The sequence below is a fragment of the Ovis aries genome, chromosome 13, assembly GCF_016772045.2.
Source record: "Ovis aries strain OAR_USU_Benz2616 breed Rambouillet chromosome 13, ARS-UI_Ramb_v3.0, whole genome shotgun sequence".
NCBI classification, from domain to species: domain Eukaryota; kingdom Metazoa; phylum Chordata; class Mammalia; order Artiodactyla; family Bovidae; genus Ovis; species Ovis aries.
The window spans coordinates 20,183,050-20,207,341 of record NC_056066.1 but is presented as its reverse complement, the minus strand read 5'-3'; the positions used below and the strand labels follow the sequence as shown (position 1 = coordinate 20,207,341).

The 24,292-nt window shown below is 37.3% G+C and overlaps 1 protein-coding gene across 3 annotated transcripts in view; it reads right to left on the bottom strand.

The window, feature by feature from the left end:
• Positions 1 to 24,292, bottom strand: part of MALRD1 (MAM and LDL receptor class A domain containing 1) — a 600,846-nt gene that overhangs the window by 368,818 nt on the left and 207,736 nt on the right. For all 3 annotated transcript variants that reach the window (XM_042230497.1, XM_060397269.1, XM_042230498.1), the window contains 3 exons: positions 19,246 to 19,402; positions 15,665 to 15,775; positions 11,145 to 11,358 (listed from right to left, as the gene is read on the bottom strand). In XM_042230497.1, the coding sequence (XP_042086431.1) occupies positions 11,145 to 11,358; positions 15,665 to 15,775; positions 19,246 to 19,402 (482 nt within the window). The remainder of the gene's footprint in view (positions 1 to 11,144; positions 11,359 to 15,664; positions 15,776 to 19,245; positions 19,403 to 24,292) is intronic.

The window sequence follows — 24,292 nt, the reverse complement described above, 5'->3', positions numbered from 1 at the left end:
AGTTAGAACTGGACATGGAACAATAGACTGGTTCCAAATAGGAAAAGGAGTACATCAAGGCTGTATATTGTCACCCTGCTTATTTAACTTCTATGCAGAGTACATCATGGGCTGGAAGAAGCACAAGCTGGAATCAAGATTGCTGGGAGGAATATCAATAACCTCAATTATGCAGATGACACTACCCTTATGGCAGAGAGTGAAGAGGAGCTAAAAGCCTCTTGATGAAAGTGAACGAGGAGAGTGAAAAAGTTGGCTTAAAGCTCAACATTCAGAAAATGAAGATCATGGCATCTGCTCCCATTACTTCATGGGAAATAGATGGGGAAACAGTAGAAACAGTGTCAGACTTTATTTTTTGGGGGGCTCCCAAATCAGTGCAGACGGTGACTGCAGCCATGAAATTCAAAGACACTTACTCCTTGAAAGGAAAGTTACGACCAATCTAGACAGCATGTTGAAAAGCAGAGACATTACTTTGCCAGCAAATGTTCATCTGGTCAAGGCTATGGTTTTTCCAGTGGTCGTATCTAGATGTGAAAGTTGTACTGTGAAGAAAGCTGAGCACCGGAGGATTGATGTTTTTGAACTGTGGTGTTGGAGAGGACTCTTGAGAGTCCCTTGGACTGCAAGGAGATTCAACCAGTCCATCCTAAAGGAGATCAGTCCTGGGTGTTCTTTGGAAGGACTGATGCTAAAGCTGAAACTCCAGTACTTTGGCCGCCTCATGTGAAGAGTTAACTCATTGGAAAAGACTCTGATGCTGGGAGGTATTGGGGGCAGGAGGAGAAGGGGACAACAGAGGATGAGATGGCTGGATGGAAATACCAACTCGATGGACATGAGTTTGGGTGAACTCTGGAGTTGGTGATGTACAGGGAGGCCTGGCGTGCTGCAATTTATGGGGTTGCAAAGAGTCGAACACGACTGAGTGACTGAACTGATGACTACCTGATTTTGTAATTTGGAAAATATTATTCTAATTCATGTCACTTACAAAACTGAGTTGGTGAGAGTGGGGATCAGTGTCAATAATTTTGGAAAGACAATGAAAGCTTCCTGAGCTCCAGTCACTTGACTACAGCCTGCAAATAATAAATTCCTGAAGCTTAAGATAGCTGATCCTTTCCAGAAGGTTTGGTTTATTAACATTATGATACCTGACCTACTTTCTAACATAATCTCCCACAGAAAACAAAAGCTATTCATAGTGCGTGATGAATAAAGTCTCTGAAAATATACCAGTTGTTTTCAAGGTGATGTAAAGTTTATGAAAGTTCATGTTGGGAGTATATATTTATATATTATATATTTATATATTCTCTCCCACTTTTATCCATTCAAAAATCCTTTGTACTTACTCTAATGCCCATTCACACTGTGAATGTTTAGGTATCTATTTCTCTAGCTAGACAAGAAGCTCAGCAATTCATGTAATATCTTATTTTTCTTTGTTTTCACTCCAGGTCAGTTATATTAATGTTAGAGATGCCCAGTGTTTTCCAAATAAATAAATTAAAAGGAAATGTCCAGTATGCAAGGCTAGGTCAGTGGTTTTTGATGCCCAGGATGGTGGACACTGTTGCACTCTCATAAAGGCAATCTACACCTTTAAATTCATTTTAGATACAACTGAGCACAAATTCTGAAGTGCTCAAAAGTTTTAGGTGAAGCACTGGATATTGATGGAGACATAAGCTTCATAATATAACCTTGTGTGTGTATGTGTGAGTCATTCAGTCATGCCTGACTCTTTGTGACTCCATGGACTGTAGCTCACCAGGCATCTCTGTCCATGGAATTCTCCAGGCAAGAATATTGGAATGGGTCGCTATTCCTTTCTCCAGGGCATCTCTTCAACCCAGGGTTTGAATCCAGGTCTCCTAAATTGCAGGCAGATTCTTTATCATCTGAGCCACCAGGGAAGCCCCAATATAACCTTACAGTGAGTAAAACATTCAGTTCAGTTCAGTTCAGTCGCTCAGTCGTGTCTGACTCTTTGCAACCCCGTGATTCGCAGCACGCCAGGCCTCCCTGTCCATCACCAATTCCTGGAGTTCACTCAAACTCACATCCATTGAGTCTGTGATGCCATCCAGCCATCTCATCCTCTGTCGTCCCCTTCTCCTCCTGCCCTCAATCCCTCCCAGCATCAGAGTCTTTTCCAATGAGTCAACTCTTCGCATGAGGTGGCCAAAGTACTGGAGCTTCAGCTTTAGCATCATTCCTTCCCATGAATATATCAGGACTGATCTCCTTTAGGATGGACTGGTTGTATCTCCTTGCAGTCCAAGGGACTCTCAGGAGTCTTCTCCAACACCACAGTTCAAAAGCATCAATTATATATATATATAATCAAACAGTAGCCCCTTCTCCCTCCAACATTCATCAGTTTACTTGAAGAGAGAAAGAATTCTGCTATAACAAATGAGAAAGGACATTCAGGATGTAAATGAGTCAACTCAAATGAAGGATAACTGTTTAGGGGAATTACAGTCATACATTCACAGAAACCAAAGGAAATTGTTGGTGATGTGGGAATGATACCTAAAGGGGTATGTTTTGGTTATTGCTGGCTTTTAAAACATTCTTTAATTTAAAAAAAAAATGATTCTATTATAGAAAATATCACTCGGCTCAAACCCACTGCTTTTTCATTCTTTATTTAAATGTCAATTTCTCAGTAAGAACTTCTCTGATGGCCCTGTTTAAAACTATAACCATCACTATAAGCATTTTCTTTCTCATTTTTCCCTATTTCACTTTTTTGCCAGAGCACTTATCCTTATTTTACTGCATTATTTTATTTACTCTGTTTTGTCTGTGTCCACCTACACTACCACCATCCATAATGGAAGCTCCATGAGAGCAGGAAGTTTGTCTGTACTGTTCATAGCATTAACCCAAATAGCTAGAAGAAACCCTCACACATGATAGATACTCAATAAATATTTCTGAATAAACACACAAATGTTTATTCTTTAAAATTTCTTAAAATCACCAGTAAATTATATCAGGCAATTAAATATATATACAGCCATTAAATCTTGACTAGAGTATGAATCAATCAATTAAATTCATTAAAATATACAGAATCACTTTCAATATTTAAAACATTAATTATTGCCCATATATAAATCCTGATATATTTGTATATGTCAATAAAGAATAAAATCATAGCTCTCCCCTCACCAGAAAACTTTTTCAAATGTTTGTCTGTTTAAATGAGTGTTTCTCAAGTTTTAGTGTATATATATATATATATATACACATATTTGTTAAAATGCAGTTTACAGTCTATAAGCCTGGGGTGGAGCCTGAATTCTAATAAAAATTCTATTTGTCTGTGGACCAAAATTTGAGTAACTGAGTTAGGGAAATTTTCAGCAGTGTTAAATTGAACATAAATGTAATATTAAAAAAGGATATTTTTAAAAACATTGCATCCAATAAGAAAAAATGTGTTTAAATATATTGGAATAAATTTAGTAAGGCTACTATTAAGTAACTGAGTATAAGAGTTTGATTTACTGTTTATCACCAAGTGTCTAACAGTTGGTGTTCTTTCACCAAGAGGGACCTCTAATGTGAACTATGGACTGTGGTGATAATGACAACTCCAGTGTGACAAATCAACCCTCTGGTAGGCAACATGTTAGTCAAAGGGAGGCTGTGCATGTATGGGAGTTGGTTTTGCTGTGAACATACAAGTCCTTTAAAAATAAATTCTACTGAAAATTTTAAAAGACAGCTTACGGAATGAGAAAAAAATATTTGCAAATCATATATTCAATAATGGCTTAATATCCAGAACATATAGATAACTCCTTCGTCCGAGGTCAGGGCGGTGGCCGGGAGGACACATCCTGCGTCCGAGATCAGGGGTGGCCAGGAGAAGCCACAAGCCACCTCGCGCCCGAGGCCAGGAGCAGCAGCTGGGAGGAGCCACCCACGCCTGAGGCCAGGGCCAGCAGATGGGAGGAACAACCCGAGGAGTGGTGGCTGCCAGGCACAGGAGGGCCCTAGCGGAGCAATCCCACGTTGAAAGTCAGGCGGTAAGGAGATACCCCTCGTCCAAGGTAAGGAGCAGCAGTGGTGCTTTGCTGGAGGAGCCGTGAAGAGATACCCCACGCCAAGGTAAGAGAAACCCAAGTAAGATGGTAAGTGTTGCAAGAGGGCATCAGAGGGCAGACACACTGAAACCATACTCACAGAAAACTAGTCAATCTAATCACATTAGGACCACAGCCTTGTCTAACTCAATGTAACCAAGCCATGCCTGCGGGGCAACCCAAGACAGGTGGGTCATGGTGGAGAGGTCTGACAGAGCGTGGTCCACTAGAAAAGGGAATGGCAAGCCACTTCAGTATTCTTGCCTTGAGAACCTCATGAACAGTAGGAAAAGGCAAAATGATAGGATACGAAAAGAGGAACTCCCCAGGTCACTAGGTGTCCAATATGCTACTGGAGATCAGTGGAGAAATAACTCCAGAAAGAATGAAGGGATGGAGCCAAAGCAAAAACAATACCCAGTTGTGGATGTGACTGGTGATAGAAGCAAGATCTGATGCTGTAAAGAGCAATATTGCATAGGAACCTGGAATGTCAGGTCCATGAATCAAGGCAAATTGGAAGTGGTCAAACAAGAGATGGCAAGGGTGAACATCGACATTCTAGGAATCAGCAAACTAAAATGGACTGGAATGGGTGAATTTAACTCAGATGACCATTATATCTACTACTGTGGGCAGGAATCCCTCAGAAGAAATGGAGTAGCCATCACGGTCAACAAGAGAGTCCGAAATGCAGTACTTGGATGCAATCTCAAAAACGAAAGAATGATCTCTGTTCGTCTCCAAGGCAAACAATTCAGTATCACAGTTATCCAAGTCTATGCCCCAACTAGTAACGCTGAAGAAACTGAAGTTGAACAGTTTTATGAAGACCTACAAGACCTTTTAGAACTAACACCCAAAAAAGATGTCCTTTTCATTATAGGGGACTGGAATGCAAAAGTAGGAAGTCAAGAAACACCTGGAGTAACAGGCAAATTTGGCCTTGGAATGCAGAATGAAGCAGGGCAAAGGCTAATAGAGTTTTGCCAAGAAAATGCAGTAGTTATAGCAAACAACCTCTTCCAATGACACAAGAGAAGATTCTACACATGGACATCACCAGATGGTCAACACCAAAATCAGATTGATTATATTCTTTGCAGTCACAGATGGAGAAGCTCTATACAGTCAACAAAAACAAGACGAGGAGCTGACTGTGGTTCAGATCATGAACTCCTTATTGCCAAATTCAGACTTAAATTGAAGAAAGTAGGGGAAAACGCTAGACCATTCAGGTATGACCTAAATCAAATCCCTTATGATTATACAGTGGAAGTGAGAAATAGATTTAAGGGTCTATGAACTATGGAATGAGGTTGGTGACACTGTACAGGAGACAGGGATCAAGACCATCCCCAAGGAAAAGAAATGCAAAAAAGCAAAACGGCTGTCTGGGGAGGTCTTACAAATAGCTATGAAAAGAAGAGAGGCAAATGCAAAGGAGAAAAGGAAAGATATAAGCATCTGAATGCAGAGTTCCAAAGAATAGCAAGAAGAGATAAGAAATCCTTCTTCAGTGATCAATGCAAAGAAATAGAGGAAAACAACAGAATGGGAAAGACTAAAGATCTCTTCAAGAAAATTAGAGATACCAAGGGAACATTTCATGCAAAGATGGGCTTGATAAAGGACAGAAATGGTCTGGACCTAACAGAAGCAGAAGATATTAAGAAGAGGTGGCAAGAATACACAGAACAACTGTACAAAAAAGATCTTCACGACCCAGATAATCACGATGGTGTAATCACTCACCTAGAGCCATACATCTTGGAATGTGAAGTCAAGTGGGTCTTAGGAAGCATCACTACAAACAAAGCTAGTGGAGATGATGGAATTCCAGTTGAGCTGTTTCAAATCCTGAAAGATGATGCTGTGAAAGTGCTGGACTCAATATGCCAGCAAATTTGGAAAACTCAGCAGTGGCCACAGGACTGGAAAAGGTCAGTTTTCATTCCAATCCCAAAGAAAGGCAATGCCAAAGAATGCTCAAACCACCACACAATTGCACTCATCTCACATGCTAGTAAAGTAATGCTCAAAATTCTCAAGCCAGGCTTCAGGAATACATGAACCGTGAACTTCCTGATGTTCAAGCTGGTTTTAGAAAAGGCAGAAAAACCAGAGATCAAACGACCAACATCCACTGGATCATGGGAAAAGCAAGAGAGTTCCAGAAAAACATCAATTTCTGCTTTATTGACTATGCCAAAGCCTTTGACTGTGTGGATCACAATCAACTGTGGAAAATTCTGAAAGAGATGGGAATCCCAGACCACCTGACCTGCCTCTTGAGAAATCTGTATGCAGGTCAGGAAGCAACAGTTAGAACTGGACATGGAACAACAGACTGGTTCCAAATAGGAAAAGGAGTACATCAAGGCCGTATATTGTCACCCTGCTTATTTAACTTCTATGCAGAGTACATCATGAGAAACACTGGACTGGGAGAAACACAAGCTGGAGTCAAGATTGCCGGGAGAAATATCAATAATCTCAGATATACTGATGACACCACCCTTATGGCAGAAAGTGAAGAGGAGCTAAAAAGACTCTTGATGAAAGTGAACGAGGAGAGTGAAAAAGTTGGCTTAAAGCTCAACATTCAGAAAACGAAGATCATGGAATCTGGTCCCATCACTTGATGGGAAATAGATGGGGAAACAGTGTCAACAGTGTCAGAATTTATTTTTGGGGGCTCCAAAATCACTGCAGATGGTGACTGCAGCCATGAAATTAAAAAATGCTTACTCCTTGGAAGAAAAGTTACGACCAACCTAGATAGTATACTCAAAAGCAGAGACATTACTTTGCCGACTAAGGTCCGTCTAGTCAAGGCTATTGTTTTTCCTGTGGTCATGTATGGAAGTGAGAGTTGGACTGTGAATAAGGCTGAGCGCTGAAGAATTGATGCTTTTGAACTGTGGTGTTGGAGAAGACTCTTGAGAGTCCCTTGGACTGCAAGGAGATCCAACCAGTCCATTCTGAAGGAGATCAACCCTGGGATTTCTTTGGAAGGAATCATGCTAAAGCTGAAGCTCCAGTACTTTGGCCACCTCATGTGAAGAGTTGACTCATTGGAAAAGATTATGATGTTGGGAGGGATTGTGGGCAGGAGGAGAAGGGGACAACAGAGGATGAGATGGCTGGATGGCATCACGGACTAATGGACGTGAGTCTGAGTGAACTCCGGGAGCGACTGAACTCAACTGAACTGATAGATAACTCCTACAACTCAACAATGAAAAAGTACACAATCCTATAAAGAAAAACACAAAGGACTTCAATAGACATTTATCCAAAGAAGATATGTAAATAGCCATTAAACACAAGAAAAGATGATTAAAACTGTTAGTAATTAGGGAAGGACAAATCAAAACCACAGTAAGAGTCTGCTTCATACACATTCTGCTAAGTCACTTCAGTCGTGTCCGACTCTGTGTGACCCCATAGACAGCAGCCCACCAGGCTCCTCCATCCCCGGGATTCTCCGGGCAAGAATACTGGAGTGAGTTGCCATTTCCTTCTCCAATGCATGAAAGTGGAAAGTGAAAGTGAAGTTGCTCAGCCGTGTCCGACTCTTAGCGACCCCATGGACTGCAGCCACCAGGCTCCTCTATCCACGGGATTTTCCAGGTAAGAGTACTGGAGTGGGTTGCCATTGCCTTCTCTAGAATGGCGATAACTTTAAAAAAGGTGGGAAGGGGAATAAGTATCAGCTAAGTCCAAGATCACCTTTGGGTTATAAGATAAACACTAGGGCTGTAACACAAAACATGATGACTATAGGTAGCATTGCTGTATGGTGTATTTGAAATAAAGAGATTAGATCCTAAGTGTTCTCATTACAAAGAAAAAAGGTTTTTTCGCCTTCTTATTTTTGTAACTATCCTAAGCTCCCTAATATTGCAATTTGCTCTCCATTTTTTATCTCCTTTAATTTACTCTATAGTTTCTCCTACAAAATATATCATTTACCACCTTCTGCCACACTCTGTAATATATATACACACAAACACACACGTTGTGGGACTTTTGTCTTCTCTACTTCTCTTGCTCATTCTTGATGGAGTCTTGAATATGTTATCAGTCTTTCCAAATTCTCTCTGACATTTGTGTTCTATTCCATTAGTTTATATTGCAAGGTAATTAATTTCTAATGTAAGAATTTAAGTACATAAAATTTTCACTAAGCACCTTCTTATCTAAATATCATAGGTTTTTTATTGCATTATTGTTATTATTTAGTTAAAACATATTCTAGCTTTTACTATAATTTTTTGGGGGGAGCCATGGGTTATTAACCATGTTTTTCTTCTAAGTAACAGGGATTTTTCTAGTTTTTGCCTTAGAAATGATTTCCAGATTAATTCAAAGGATTAATCCATGTCACTTTAATCCACTTAAAATTACTGATATTTACTTAGTGTTTAATAATTTTGTATGTACTTGAAATAGATGTCTGCAGTTGAGAAATACAGATTAATACAAGTGCCCATAAGTTCAGATTATTAAATAATTATGCTGGTCAAATATCCTGTATCTTTGCTAATCACAGTTCAGAATTAAATTATTTTGAGTTTCCCTGAGATACTCTTGGTTGTGTACCAACAATAAATATCCTAATTGGAATATATAGGAAAACAAAAACGTGACAGTTTTGTAAGGAGCCTCTAAACCAATGGGAAAAAACTGTTTAAGATTTCAGATTTCTCAGATACACAAATCACTTTATTTTTGACTATGTTCTGTATTTTATAATATTTTATATCATAAAATAAAAAGTAATATTTCAACTTTCAGCCAAATTTCGCTTTCTGAGCCTATACTGTTACGGAAAATTAAAGCCACAGATACTTTGATTTATAAAAGATTATTTTATTTTCCTCCATCAGAAATAGTCTATGTCTTTAAGAAACAGAAACTCCAATACTTTGGCCACCTCATGCGAAGAGTTGACTCACTGGAAAAGACTCTGATGCTGGAAGGGATTGGGGACAGGAGGAGAAGGAGACGACAGGATGAGATGGCTGGATGGCATCACCGACTCAATGGATGTGAGTTTGGGTGAACTCCAGGAATTGATGATGGACAGGGAGGCCTGGCATGCTGCAATTCATGGGGTCGCAAAGAGTTGGACACGACTGAGCAACTGAACTGAATTGACATAAAAAGAAATCACGTTCATGTAATAAGATCCAATGTTGAAATGTGGGGTTTTTTGTTTTTTGTTTTTGTAAGGTTTGCGGTAACTTGGTTATTTTTTCTAAGGAGCTGAAAAAATATTCTTCTTATGTAATATTGTGAACTAATTCACCTTTTTACTCCAGTATTACTGATATCATAGCCCATTCAAATCATAGAGAGACTGGGAAATTGGTTCACCAAAAAGCACCTTCTGATACAACTTTCTCTCCAAAGGCTTATAATGATTTTTGTCTTTAGTTTTCCATACAAAAGAGCTACCAAGACGACAAATTCCAGTGCATTTCTCTGACCCTCTCAGTATATCAGTATCCCCTTCCAAGCACAGATAGAAGATGCCTAGAGATATTCATAACATTATTATCTAAGCACAAAGAGTAAAATTCAGCCAGAAATAAAATGTTACTGTAAACACTGAAAAAAATGCATTAAATCATATCTTGGGAAAGATATAAATTCGCAACATTACAAATAAAATTCAAGAGCATAATATCTGTTCTATTTGACTGATAACCTAACAAATTTGTGAGATACTCATATGAAAATGACAATGAAGAAAATGGAAAAACGTTCGATGCAGAAAATGACTAAAAATGCAGCAAAAAATATTCATAAGGTACAGATAAATATTAATTAAGAATATACGAGTAGCCAAACAGTTTTGCTTGGTTTCTATATAAGTAACAATGGATATTATAAGACATAATCCACAATTGAGGAAACAGTTATTGGATAGAAACAAGATTTGTACATCAATAAGATCTTTGGTTTTCCTAAGATTCAGCTGTACATAGAGGTGGTACGGTACTATAGCTTTGGCAAAGCAGTGAATCATAAACCAAAGTACCTGGAAACTTGGATCAACTCTGCCAGTACCAATTTTATGAAATTTGACCTAATCTTAGCCATTCTTGTCAGCAGCTTTATCCATGGAATTCACTAATAATTAATACCTTTCCCCCTTACCCCTTGGGTTTCTGTGACGACCAATTGGAGATTAATAGATAAAAGGGCCTTGAATGTTGAAAGTTGTAAATAAACATGAGCTCTTATTATACTGAAGTTGTTCTTGTGATTCCAGATTTGGTTTCAAGAGGCAAAAAATAAAAAAGATCAAACTGAAACACACTAGCCCTGAAATTATTACTAGTAATAGTGGAATAATTTGTCAGCTTCCATTTTGACAATTTGTATTCCCCTCATTTGCAATGAAATGAGGCAACAATGGACTCTGTTGCACCATTTCACTGACTTCCCTGGATGAGCACACAAGGCCCATTTAGCTAAGGATGGTTTAATAGGGGCTGTTTATTACAAGTTGACCTCTTATAACAATATTACACAGCTGATAAATATTTCCCTTAGGAGATAATTTTATACATATCTGGATATTGATTTTTTTTTAATCCACTTCTCCCAGATCATAATTGACTCAAGGGAAAGATAATTCCCAGAAATACATCAAAGCATCAAGGCTCGTCAGCCCTGCATGAGTTGGCATTGATGGATGTTTGGCTTGTCTTCTTCTCCAAAATTTATTTCATGAAGAAAATACATGTTTCAATTCAGTTTGTCTTTGAAGACATCTGTTTTCCAGTTAACCTCCAATTCTTCACACACAAACACAAAGTCACTGACTAGTTTCAAATGACTAAAGTAAATTAAGTATTGCATTTAGAATAATTAAAATGTATTTGAATGGTTAAACCACCTTACTTGCCTAGGCTTCTCCAATTATTCTCTGTATTTTTCAAAAATGAGCCCACTGCAGGGAAGGAGGCTGTAGAGATAAAGATGGCAGGAAGGAAGCAGAACACATGCACTCACCACAGATGAAAGGAGTCTCATCTGAATTATCAGCACAGTCATTCACAAAATCACATAGCTTGTCCTTGGCAATGCAGTGCTTGTTAGCGCACGTGAATTCTTGAGCAGTACATGTTCTGTTTGCGCTTAGAAGTGGGGAACAATCTTGAAAGGAAATATCATCCACTGCTACATCTCCTATGTAACTGATACCACGTTTTGCCCTGAAGATAATCTTTAAAAGAAAAAAATAAAACAACTAAAAAAAACAGCATCAGTAGACTGAATCAAAACCTGGGAGACTGGGATAAATGTACATATACTATCGACGCTGTTGTTGTTTAGTTGCTAAGTCATGTCGACTGTTTTGCTACCCCATGGACTTCTCTGTCCATGGGAGTTCTCAGGCAAGAATACTGGAGTGGGGAGCCTTTTCCTTCTCCAGGTGATCTTCCCAACCCAGGGGTCATACTCATGTCTCCTGCACTGGCAGGGAGATTTTTTTTTTTTTTTACCACTGAGCCACCTCAGCTTGGACACACTTTTGATACTACGTATAAAATAGATAACTAATGTGAATCTACAATATAACACAGGGAATTCTACTCAATGCTCTGCAATGACCTAATTGGGAAGAAAATCCAAACCTGAGGGGACATATATATACATACATATAGCTGATTCACTTTGCTTTAGGGTAGAAACTGACACAACGTTGTAAAGCAATGCAGTCTAATAAAAATTGTTTAAAAATTTAAAAATAGAATTCAAAACCTGGGACAAACAGTAAATACAGTACAGAAGAACATAGGGCTTGAATCTGATAAAAATGATCCTGCAATCCGTATGACAAAACTGAGCCAGGAAGTTGGAGGGACACTGAAGATCTGTACCATACTCAACACATAAGAATGTGTGAGTAGCAACACTATTGCCTCTTGTCGAGATTTTTGAAGATGGGGCCTAAGAAACTGGCAGGAGTCACCTGTCACTGCTGCCTCTGTAAATCTCAGGGCCAAAACAAGACCTGTGCACTGGAGACCCTCAACGAACATAGATAGGAGGCCAACCAGGTGACAGAATGTACCTGGAGATGGAAGATACAAGCATACTTTTTTTTTAAATTTTATCCACTTCTTACCATTTTTCTGATCTATTCAACTCAACTAGTATTTATCAAAAACATACAAACCTCAAAACTAGGAATTTAAAAAAAATTGGCCACCTCTTTGGACTTGAAATAATTGTTATTTGCCTTTGATTAATGGATGTTATGAACACAATTCTTAAGTGTGTCACTGTTGGTCAGTGAGATATCACTTCTATGGATTTTGATAGATATGATGGAAAATAGGAGTAACAGTATTCACTAAAATTTTCTAAGTGAAACTAATTCAGATAGTTTCTATTAAATTTTTCTACAAGCTAAATATGTATTTGTGTGTTAACAGGAAATAGTCATATATTTTAAAGCAGACTTAGGACAATTAGAAATGAGTTAATAAAAGATACCTGTTTATTGTCATCAAACTCACAAACATCTTTTTACCAAATCTAAACAACTATTTTTCTTGAAAGAAGTAATTAGTTTTTCCTTAAGATATGATATATTTTTATACTATTATATGAAAAACCTAGGTGTTTTCCTTTAAAGATAATAACTGAAAATTCACATCTTTTACATTATAAAAAATATACATTTTATGTACAATAAATTCATGTATCAAAGTTACATAAAAGGAAAAATTACTTTTTTTCATAGCAGTTGTACTAGAAAAGAAAAATAAATTTGTAAGATATATTAAGATCTTGGCTGTGGTTAAGAAGAGGTGAAATTAGAATTATAAAGACAACATTTTTATAAGAAAAATTAAGTCCAAGACAAATGGATACATAAACTGAAACAGGTATGCAATTACTGGATTATCTGAACTCTTAAATACATAATGCATTGCTTCTGATTAAGAAATTATATAATTCTAAAAATACTTCAATATTCATTTATTTGTCATCCTATAGATACAACCTTAGGTACTTTGCCATAATGCAATGGTCAAATTATCACTTACATGCCAACGCTCCACACAATGTTGGTTAAGATTCCATAGACTTTAATACTGAATGTCACTAAACATTTTTTAAAGCACAAGCATATTTTTTCTAGTAAAATAAAAGTTGGGACAATTATTTTATAAAACATAGGAAGCAATAAAGCATGGCATCTGTATTATGGACTTGCACTTGACCTGCCTGTACTTAAAGCCCATCACTGCCTTTGTGTAGTTATATAAATAGGGCAAGTTACCCAACTTCTAAGTATTTCTGTATTCTAATCTATAAAATGGAGATGATAATAGTAAGTCGCTTATAACATTACAGGGATAAATTTTTTATTCATAGAAGAGTACTTAGCATTTAGTAAGTGCTATGTACATGATTGCTCTAGTTATAAAATTATTATAATTAAAGATTATGATTAAATTGTGGCTCTTAAATATAACTCTGAAAATGACCCAGTGCTGACTCAGTATATAATTTCTAAAAATACTATATACTTCTACTCAAAGGTTAAGGGCAGTAATGTTTCTGATGATAAAGACAATGTTACTGTTAAAATGGAAGAACAGTGGACAATATATATGCTCCATCACTATTTCTCCAGTGCATAGTAATGTGCCTTCCTGCACATAGTAGGTTCTTAATATGCTTTTATTGAAGGAATGAGTGAATCACATTGAATATCAAATATTAACACACCATTAAAATTTCATCTTACGATTCAAACCACACGAGCATATTCCTCTGCAAATTCCAATATATGAAAAATTAAATTTCAGAAAGACTAAATTAATAATTGATTCCTCTGCTTAAATCCCTCTTAATGTTGTTTTGAACAAGATTTTACTAGGCAAATATTCTACTTGCACAGAATAGTTAAGAATCCACTGCCTGAAGTAGAAGCTGACACCTGGCAGCAGCTGAACCTTCCACATGTTCTTGCTGATGATCCTTCTTGCCTCTGTTAAAAGGTCTTGAAGGTTAAACAGGTAGAATCCTTTAATAATAAATTTCACCCAGTGCAAGGCCACTATATTGCTGTCCAATCTTTCTTATTCTCAAGTTGAACTTATTTCTTGTCCATTTTCTAAATTATCTACAAATGAACCTTCAGAAAACTAGGTTCCAGCAAGATGGATTTATTATACCTAACATTCTAAGAAATTGGGGATAATGCTGAATCGATGCCTTTATTTATTTATTTTAAAATGTTACATTTTTTTTAAGTCTTTATTGAATTTTTTTTACAATACTGCTTCTGTTTTGTGTTTGGCTTTCTGGCCAGGAGGCATGCGGGATCTTAGCTCCCCTACCAAGGATTGAAACCACACCACCTGCATTAGAAGACGAAGTCTTAACCATTGAACAACCAGGGAAGTTACAAGTATCAGTGCCTTACAAGAGCTATACCTATCCTGTGCTTCCATTGGGCTGATCTATCAAATATGGCACATGACTGCAGATACAGTTACTGAATATTCACAGCTGATTTAACTACATTTACTGTTATAAAGCAGAGAAGGCAATGGCACCCCACTCCAGTACTCTTGCCTGGAAAAATCCCATGGACGGAGGAGCCTGGTAGACAGTGGTCCATTGGGTCGCTAAAAGTCGGACTCAACTGGACGACTGAAGTGACTTAGCAGCAGCAGCAGCAGCTGTTATATAGAGGACTGGAAATGCAATCATTAGCAAAGACAGTATACCATCCATAGATACATGGTGTAAATTCAAAGAATTCAGGCTTGTGCAGTTAAAAGTAAGAAAAAATGACATAAATGGCTCTGGATTCTTACTTTCCCATATCCAATCTAAATCTTAACAGTTAAGCATTATCATCCAATAAATATCCCTTCACGTAAGACAAAACAAAGCTCCAAAAGCAAAAGTCACACATCCTAGGAGCTCTTTTTTTGCCAGATAATCCATAAAAAATAAAATTCACATTAAATATCTTGTCATGTAATTACTTTCGGTTTAAATGTTTTAATCTAGGTATCCTTGGTTCTTTTCCTTTACTTTTAGGTCTTATCCTAATATTGTTATATTTTACATAAAGACAAATACAGCATCACACAATTTTGTGCTTCCCAAAATATTTTTCAGTCACGTCAACCTGTTTTCTCTAATAAGGTTCAACAATGCAGTGTACTTTCAAAGGTCTCTCTAATCAGGTTTGAAATAAATGAAGGTAATTACTCCACAGTCTCTGAGAATATATTTGCAAAATAGAGTGGTGTATGAGACTGTGGAGGCATGATGGTTGTCACTAAAATTAAATATTCCTAGAAATATGGTTGTCTCATTAGGAACAAAATTAGGGCAGTCCAGAACTGTAAATTCCTTATGGAAAATGCTCTATGGAATGGTAAGCATTCATGTAACATATCAGAATGGGAATGAGAGACAGAAGACAGGGGTAGAGGAAATAAAGAAAAAAATCAACAAAACTCAACCACTATCTTAACACTTGGATTACAAACCTGTATATGGGAATGAACACCTAAAAATAACTCCACTTTTTTCCACTGTGCACCTTGCTGTCCACTTTGAGCCCACAGTTTAGAAGTAACATTGTCTTTCTTGCTGAGTACCTGCAGAGATAAATCAAGTAAGAAATATTGAAACATTGTGCCTTGATAAATTTTAAACATGTAGAATTTTCCCAGTATTTCTTTTAATTTTAATGTCAACATGAATCCCTGAGAGAAAAGCTCAGACATTTTTCATTAGATATCTTTGTTTTCTAGAACAGCACTGAGTCCCCCAGGGTACCTTACTAGCTCTGTGTAATAAAGTTGTTCACGAATATCTGTCAGTCAAGTCTGAAGGTATCTGGGCACCATTTAATTAAGAATTCTTAACTACCTTACCTTTTAAAATCTGACAGCAGGAACAACTGGAAGTCTCAATATTGAATAACATTCATGTAGTCACATGAAAAGCACAGGATTATTTACTGAAACATAATTTTGAGAATGACCTTGTGTTCAGTGGGGATGGTGAAATTACAGTGGAAGTCAATTCAATTCCAACAACATGTATGGGTGATACAAGCAGGCATCTTCTTATCTAAGCCAGTAAGAGTTCCCCACCCAATAAACTCTCACCAGTACTACTGGGTAGGGGGGTGGTTCCTAGGCGGCACTAGTGGTAAAGAACCCACATGCCAATGCAAGAGACTTAAGAGACACGGGTTCGATCCCTGAGTCAGGAAGATCCCCCTGGAGGAGGGCATGGTAACCCACTCCAGTATTCTTGCCTGGAGAATTCCATGGACCGAGGAGCCTGGTAGGCTATGGTCCATAGTGTTGTAAAGAGTCAGACACAACTGACGCGACTTAGAACATTCACATGAGTACTACTGGGCCTTCATTCTAAAGGCAAACTGAGACTCAGCAGATAAATAATCATGGCTCTTCATTTAGATGACACAAAAAAAGCCATCAAGGGAGTAACTGAGAAGAATAGTTTCACATTTTAAAATAACTGAATTAGATGATGTGTTTAATTATATCAAGACATTACTTTTTAACAATACAAATATGTACAATGGAATTATTATTCACATAAAGGTGTGGGAAGGTTTTGGTTTTTGAGAGTGAAGTTAATTTTGACTGCTTTCATCACTGATTTTTAAAGATGTTAAACAGAAATGGTTATTTTTACAAAGTTAGAGTTTTCAGAGTCATATAAAAATTAGTATGCAGCTAGCAATAATACCACTAAATTTTTGGTCTGTAAAATTCAAGCTGAATTTTAAACATATTAAAGTCAAGAAAACAGAATTTCTAAAAAATGTAAAAAATCATTTTTGAAGGATACTAAAATGAGTGTATATGAAATAGGTATTCTTTGTATGAATATTGCTGTACATACAGATCACTAAAGAAAACTGTGTTTATATAACATAGTATCAACATTTAATGTCCTTTTATCCAGCCATGCACAAAAATATGGATTATATGTATTACCACTGTAATTATTTGATAATTAATTGCCTATAAAATTTAAGGCTGTTTTATAATTTTTCACCTACTAATGTAAAATTAAATTTAAAAAAAATGAAAGTCTATTTCAGACAATTAATCTCAACCACAAAATACACCCGGTTAATAATTCTCATTTTTCTGATGGAAACCCTGTAGTCAGTTGTATTGATTTTTTTCTCTAAAACAATTTTTAAAGAATCAGTGTAACACAAAGGTAAATTATAACTTCAATCCACAAGCCTACTTTGATGTTTCCAGGTTATTATATGCACACATACATATACACAAACAAGTTTACTCTTTAACTGTTTTTGGTGGGAAGTCTCATCTATAATAAATAAAACTATTCTTCCAAAATTGATTTATAAATTTAACATATTTCCAATTAAAAAAGTAATATCATTTTAAAAATAAGATATGTTTATCTAATTTGGGGGGATATAATACTTCATATTGCCAGAAAAATCCTAGAATAATACTAAAATTACATCAAGCTACCTGAAAAGAAATGGATAAGCAGGTGATCTGCAGTGTATTTCTCTCTACTTATTGGGGAAAAGAAAGCAGGTAACCCAGTGTCACCTCTTTGCAAATATACTAAATATAGGGCTTCCCTGGTGGTCCAGGAGAAGGCAATGGCACCCCACTCCAGTACTCTTGCCTGGAAAACCCTATGGAAGGAGGAGCCTGGTGGGCTGCAGTCCATGGGGTCGCTAGGGGTCGGCCATGACTGAGTGACTTCACTTTCACTTTTCACTTTCATGCATAGGAGAAGGAAATGGCAGCCCACTCCAGTGTTCTTGCCTAGAGAATCCCAGGGACGGGGGAGCCTGGTGGGCTGCCATCTATGGGGTCGCACAGAGTCGGACACGACCGAAGTGACTTAGCAGCTGGTGGTCCAGGGTTGGGAGTCTTCCTGGCAATACAGGGTACATGGGTCCAATCCTTGGTCCAGGAAGACCCCACATGTCATGGAGCAGGTAAGCCTGTGCAACACAACTACTCATTCTGCACTCTAGAGGCTGCAAGCCGCCACTGCTGAGCCCACAGGCCACACCCACTGAGCCTGCAATGCCTAGGGCCTGTGCTCCACAGCAGGAGAAGCCACCACGAGAAGCCTGCGCACCGCACCTAGAGAGCAGCCCTGGCTCACCGCAAGTGCAGAAAAGCCAGCGCACCGCTCTGAACATCCAGCACAGTCAAAAAAATTAATTTTTAAAAAAGATACTAGAAAGAGACAACAATGGAGTGTGATAAATAATTCTATATTGAATTAAAACTTTCCTACAAAAGATTCTATAGGGATAGTGGACAAGAAAAAGAATCTCTGAGTGAAAGATACATTAGAGTTGCCTGTGAGATTCTTGCAACTTTTTGTGAGTTTCAAACAGTTTAACATATATATATATATGTGTGTGTGTGTGTGTGTGTGTGTGTGTGTGTGTGTGTGTGTGTGTGTAATTATTATTTTTTAACCAAGAAACAATTTGAAAGAGATTACTGGAGAATGTAGCACCACTACATCAAAGACAATAAGAATGCACATCCAAATATCACCCAAGTGTTTATATTCATTTGTTGTGTTATTCGCAGAGTATTGACTCTGAAACCTATATGACATATTTCAAGGGTAAAACAGTATCACACAGAAGCTGTAGCCTCAGAATAAATTCCATAATCATATACAACATTATAAAATATACCTCAATAATTTTCTTTTAAAAAAAAACCAAATGAGGTCAACTGGCTACTTGAGTTTTGAAACAAACTTTAAATTTTTCTAAATGGTTTTGACACACTTTTATATGTCAAATACATTTGAAAAAAATAGAAGAGAAAATAAAATGACCTAAAAGAGACCATAATCATAAATAGGATAGTTTAAAAAATTCTATTAGATATTCAGGTCCAATTCTATGAAATTTTTTCAGTCATAATATTTTGAAACCAGTTAATTGTTGGTAATTGTCCACTTCTCATTTATTCGCAGACTATATATTTTAATAACACTAAATTGTATAGTATGAATTTTTATAGAACGAATTTGGAAAATGCCATTGCCTAAGCAGTACCTGGAGAGAACCAACTGTGGCACCATTCATATGAGTCCAGAACACCAGGGTACATTTTGGTCCCGTGCGTGAAATAACAGGAGTAAGGATATCAGCCATGTCACCAAATTTTCCATTTGAACTATCAGCATACAGGTACCAGCCGTCTGCAGTATTTCTGGGGAAAGGAGGATGTGTTTATCAGATAAAAATGAAGAAGAAACTCATAAATACAGTTTGTCATTGATCATACATTACAGTTCTGTAATTTGTCCTAAGAATATAACATGCTGTTTAGCATAATGATGACTCATAACCTTCAGCATAGACATTCTTCTATTTTAATTTTGAATCTATGCAGCATTGGTACAATGTGCAAAAATTATGGTAAAGGCTGAAATTACCAAATCGAACATGTAATGTGGAGAAGGCAATGGCACACCACTCCAGTACTCTTGCCTGGAAAATCCCATGGATGAAGGAGCCTTGTAGGCTGCAGTCCATGGGGTCGCGAAGAGTCAGACACGACTGAGCGACTTACTTTGACTTTTCACTTTCATGCATTGGAGAAGGAAATGGCAACCCACTCCAGTATTCTTCCCTAGAGAATCCCAGGGATGGGGGAGCCTGGTGGGCTGCTGTCTATGGGATTGCACAGAGTCGGACACGACTGAAGCGACTTAGCAGCAACATGTAATGACTTGATCTTTTTTTTACAACAATACTACCAATATTCTGATCAGTTTTGTAGAGCTTATTTTTATGAGTGTAAAATGAGACTGTGTAACACTGAAAACATTTAGAAGAGGCATAAAAATGTAACTATAAATAATTAAAGCATGAAAAACAGAAATGAACTGTTCTATTAACTGGTCTAAAGTCTTTTCAGGTTCAAATTTATTTTCTCTATTAATTTAGGTCAGTTTTACTTAAACATATTTTAATAAATTGGTAGATAATTTTTAACATGTATCTTTTCTCTCTGAATTTCATACAGGAGAGGGAAACTAATGATGGAAACAAATATCAGTGTAATCTTGCTATAAAGGATAGAGTTTATACCCCCATTTTAATTATCAATTCAAAAAAGAGATAAGACATGCTATGCAACACGGAGCTTTTTAAAATATTAAATAAGGAAGTGATTCCTCAAATTTCAGGCATTCTCGCATTCTCTCACTTCTTTGATTAATTAGCTTTCACAGCACTTTTTCACCACATGTGACACTAGTACCATAGAATTTAAACTTGCTACTTATTAAAACCATTTGGAAAGCTCTATAACTTCTGGAGGAAAGTAGTATGAAACATTCATAGAAAATAGATGGAGAGAAAGAGAAAAGTGTTCATTCAGTCACCACATATTAACTGAGTCAGTCTTTCAAGTCTTACTTGTCCGGCAGTGGGAATGTGATTGTGGACAGGAGACATGACATGGTTGACATGACATGCAGCATTTACTATATGGCAATACTAGGCAAGTGATTTAACCTCTCTGAACCTACTGCTTTCTTCATTTAGAAAATAGGATAGCTCCATGTTATTAACAAGAGTTAGAAATAAGTGGAATCTCTAACACAGTACCTGGTCCATCTAATATTTTTAATAAATGAGAGTTGTGATGTGTGATTATGTTTATGTCACTAATTGCTGCTAATGGAATAAAGAGTTTAGTGTCCTATGAACTACACAGGTTATGAATTAAGATTATTTTTAAGAGGCAGGATTATTACGGTAAATTGTCAGAATTGTGTGTCAATGACTAAACCGTTCCAGCTTTTTTCCTTGTGTGTGCTTAATATCCCAGGATTTCACAGATGCTGAGAACAAAGATGAATACATGAATTATTCAGTGGTTCAGGATTCACTGAAATTCAGCTCCATTTCCGTAGATTTTTTTCCCCGAAATTGGCAAACTGACTCTAAGCTTAATATAGATATCCAAAGAACTAAGAATAGCCATTTTATCACAAAGGAGAACAAAGCTGAAGAATTTACTTGATCAGATATCAAGATTCATTGTAAAGGTAGAATAATCAAGATAGAGTTGTATTGGAGTAAAGACAGAAAAACGGGCCGGAGAAATGGATAAAAAAGTCTTAAAATTCTATACATATTTGTACATCTGATTTATGAAAAGCTTAGTTCTTCAGAGCAGTGAAGGAAAGGACAATCTTTTCAATGTGGATTGAATAAATTATGTAGTCCTATGGGGAAAAAAGAAATCTTGACCCCTATTTCACAGCATTCAAAAATAATAAATTACAGGTAGAATATACCTGAAATGTGAAAAGTAAAACAATAAAGCTTGCCGATGCCTTTTCCAGTGGTCATGTATGGATGTGAGAGTTGGACTGTGAAGAAAGCTGAGCACCGAAGAACTGATTCTTTTGAACTGTGGTATTGGAGAAGATTCTTGAGAGTCCCTTGGGCTGCAAGGAGATCCAACCAGTCCATTCTAAAGGAGATCAACCCTGGGTGTTCTTTGGAAGGAATGATGCTAAAGCTGAAACTCCAGTACTTTGGCCACCTCATGCAAAGAGTTGACTCACTGGAAAAGACTCTGATGCTGGGAGGGATTGGGGGCAGGAGGAAAAGGAGACGACAGAGGATGAGATGGCTGGATGGCATCACCGACTCGATGGATTTGAGTTTGAGTGAACTCCGGGAGATGGTGATGGACAGGGAGGCCTGGTGTGCTGTGATTCATGGGGTTGCAAAGAGTCAGACACAACCAAGTGACTGAACTGAACTGATTATATAACTACATATTTATATAAGGAAGAACAGGATGAAATACCGCCAAATGGTAATGTTTATATCTTTGAGGCCATGACTATTTCATCTCTTACACAGTGTCTGGTTCACTCTCAACAATACTTGATACTCTCAAAAATACTCAATAGTCTCAAAAATACTTGATAAACAAAAAGTACTTTAAAATCAGTATAGCACATGCGGAAACAAAAACACCAAGGGAATACTAGAGCTGTAAATCAGATGATATTATGCAAGAAAATTTTGTAATAATATGTTCCAGGCTAGGGGAGAAAAAAATATAAAAAGACAGAACAATATGAATAGATTTGGAGACCATGGAAGTATTTGGTGACTAAAAGTCATTTTTCTAGCAACAATAAAAGCATCTAATCAATAGTTCTTCAACCGGAGGTCCTTGTACTAATTTCACAGCAACTAGACAATGAAAAAATACAAATGCTTCATTTCCCCCAACAATACAATTTGAGAAAATTCAATCACACTAACAAGAGTAAATGAATTATTGGAACAATTCTAATTATATTCCCTTGAAATATCCCCTCACCTGCAAAGAAAAGGAAAAAGGGAGACATTTCAGGAGATCCATTTGAAAAATGCAAACAATACAACTGCATTTGTGTTTTAACACTGCCCTATGAACACTGGGCTTCCCCAATGGATCAGCAGTGAAAGAATCTGCCTCCAAGGCAGGAGACATGGGTTCGATCCCTGGGTCAGGAAGATCCACTGGAGGAGGAAATGGCAACCCCAGTATTCTTGCCGGAAAATCCCATGGACAGAGCAGTGTGGAGGGCTACAGTCCACAGGGTGGCAAACAGCTGGACACAGCTGAGCAACTGAACATGCAGAAGCACTCTACACAGTACTGATGTAAAAGTATACCATCTGGTCACTAGTTTTATATGCCTTAATTGAAGACATACGATGTACGTATGATGTCTAATGGAAAATGAAGAATGATCCAAGCACATGCCTGAGATGAAATTATTTGAGCACGTACCTGCAAAGGAAATCAACTCCCCTCCTGGAAAGAGTACAGCAGTAATGATCACACCTAACAGTGCTGTCACTCATAAAATATCAGCGTCTCTCTCCCAGCCTTCACACTGGCTTTTCTCATACAGGGCAGGAAGGATGACGTTTTATAGAAATATACCTTTTCTAATAAAACACAGCATAAACCACAGTAGTAAAGGTTTAAAGAAAGCACAGCTGTATATCCAAGTGTCACAAAAGTAAAGATCCAGGCGATGATGCAGAAGTCATTAAAAAGTCATTATAAAAAGAGATCTGATTTACAGTCATGCTGTTTTTTTAAATGTTGCCTAAGCATCATAGGATAATCAGTTTCTAGACCCTCAGTATTACACAGATTAAGTGATTTAAAAATTGACATTTCCTTCTTATTTGAGAATCTCCTGGGTATTCATCTTATTTAAATTAGTAAGGAAAAAATATACCCTTGCATGGACAAATCAAAATATACAGGTACAATATGAGGGACATATTCTTCAGGCTTATTCTCTGTGTTGAGACATATCTCATATGTCTCTGTGTTGAGACATATCTCAGTTCTCCTGGGGATTTCCATAGTATCACCCTCATGTCTGCAATGAGCCATCCTTGCCATGTATAACTGCTCCCCACCCCTCCTACCAGCTCCATGATCTAATCCACCGACTGCTGGAGTAGCCTTCTTAAATAAGATAGCACACTCAGAGTTCTCATGTGGGATTTTTAGAATATAAGGGAAAAGGAACATTCCTTCTTGAGTGTCAGGACATGACGCCACCTCCATCCCTGACCCCCACCCAAGTCTGAAACCAGATGTGTAGGATTCTAAAATTCCACATATGTCCTCTACATTCTGCTGGAACATTGCAAAAGACCGAAAAAGAAAAAGGTTCTATTTGATCTTATTGGTCCTTTACAACGTACATTTGATTCTACCATCTGGCTTAGAAATCTACAATACACCTTTACTTACTCAAAGTGAGATCCCTGAACTAGATTGTATGTTCCTGGATTGCAAGCACATAAGAAGCCCTGGTAAAATACACATCAATTCATTACATACACTGTCTGATCAGCTGACTGTTTCGTTTCATTTTTTTAATAGTTAGAATTTCTTGATAAAGGAAGCACTGAATTAATTTGCTTCTGGCTCAGGCTCCTTGATATCATCATTTTCTTGTAACAAGCCTGTCCATGGAGCAGTCTTTCATAATGAGAAAAAGTGAGTTAGTCGCTCAGTTGTGTCTGACTCTTTGTGACCCTGTGGACTGTA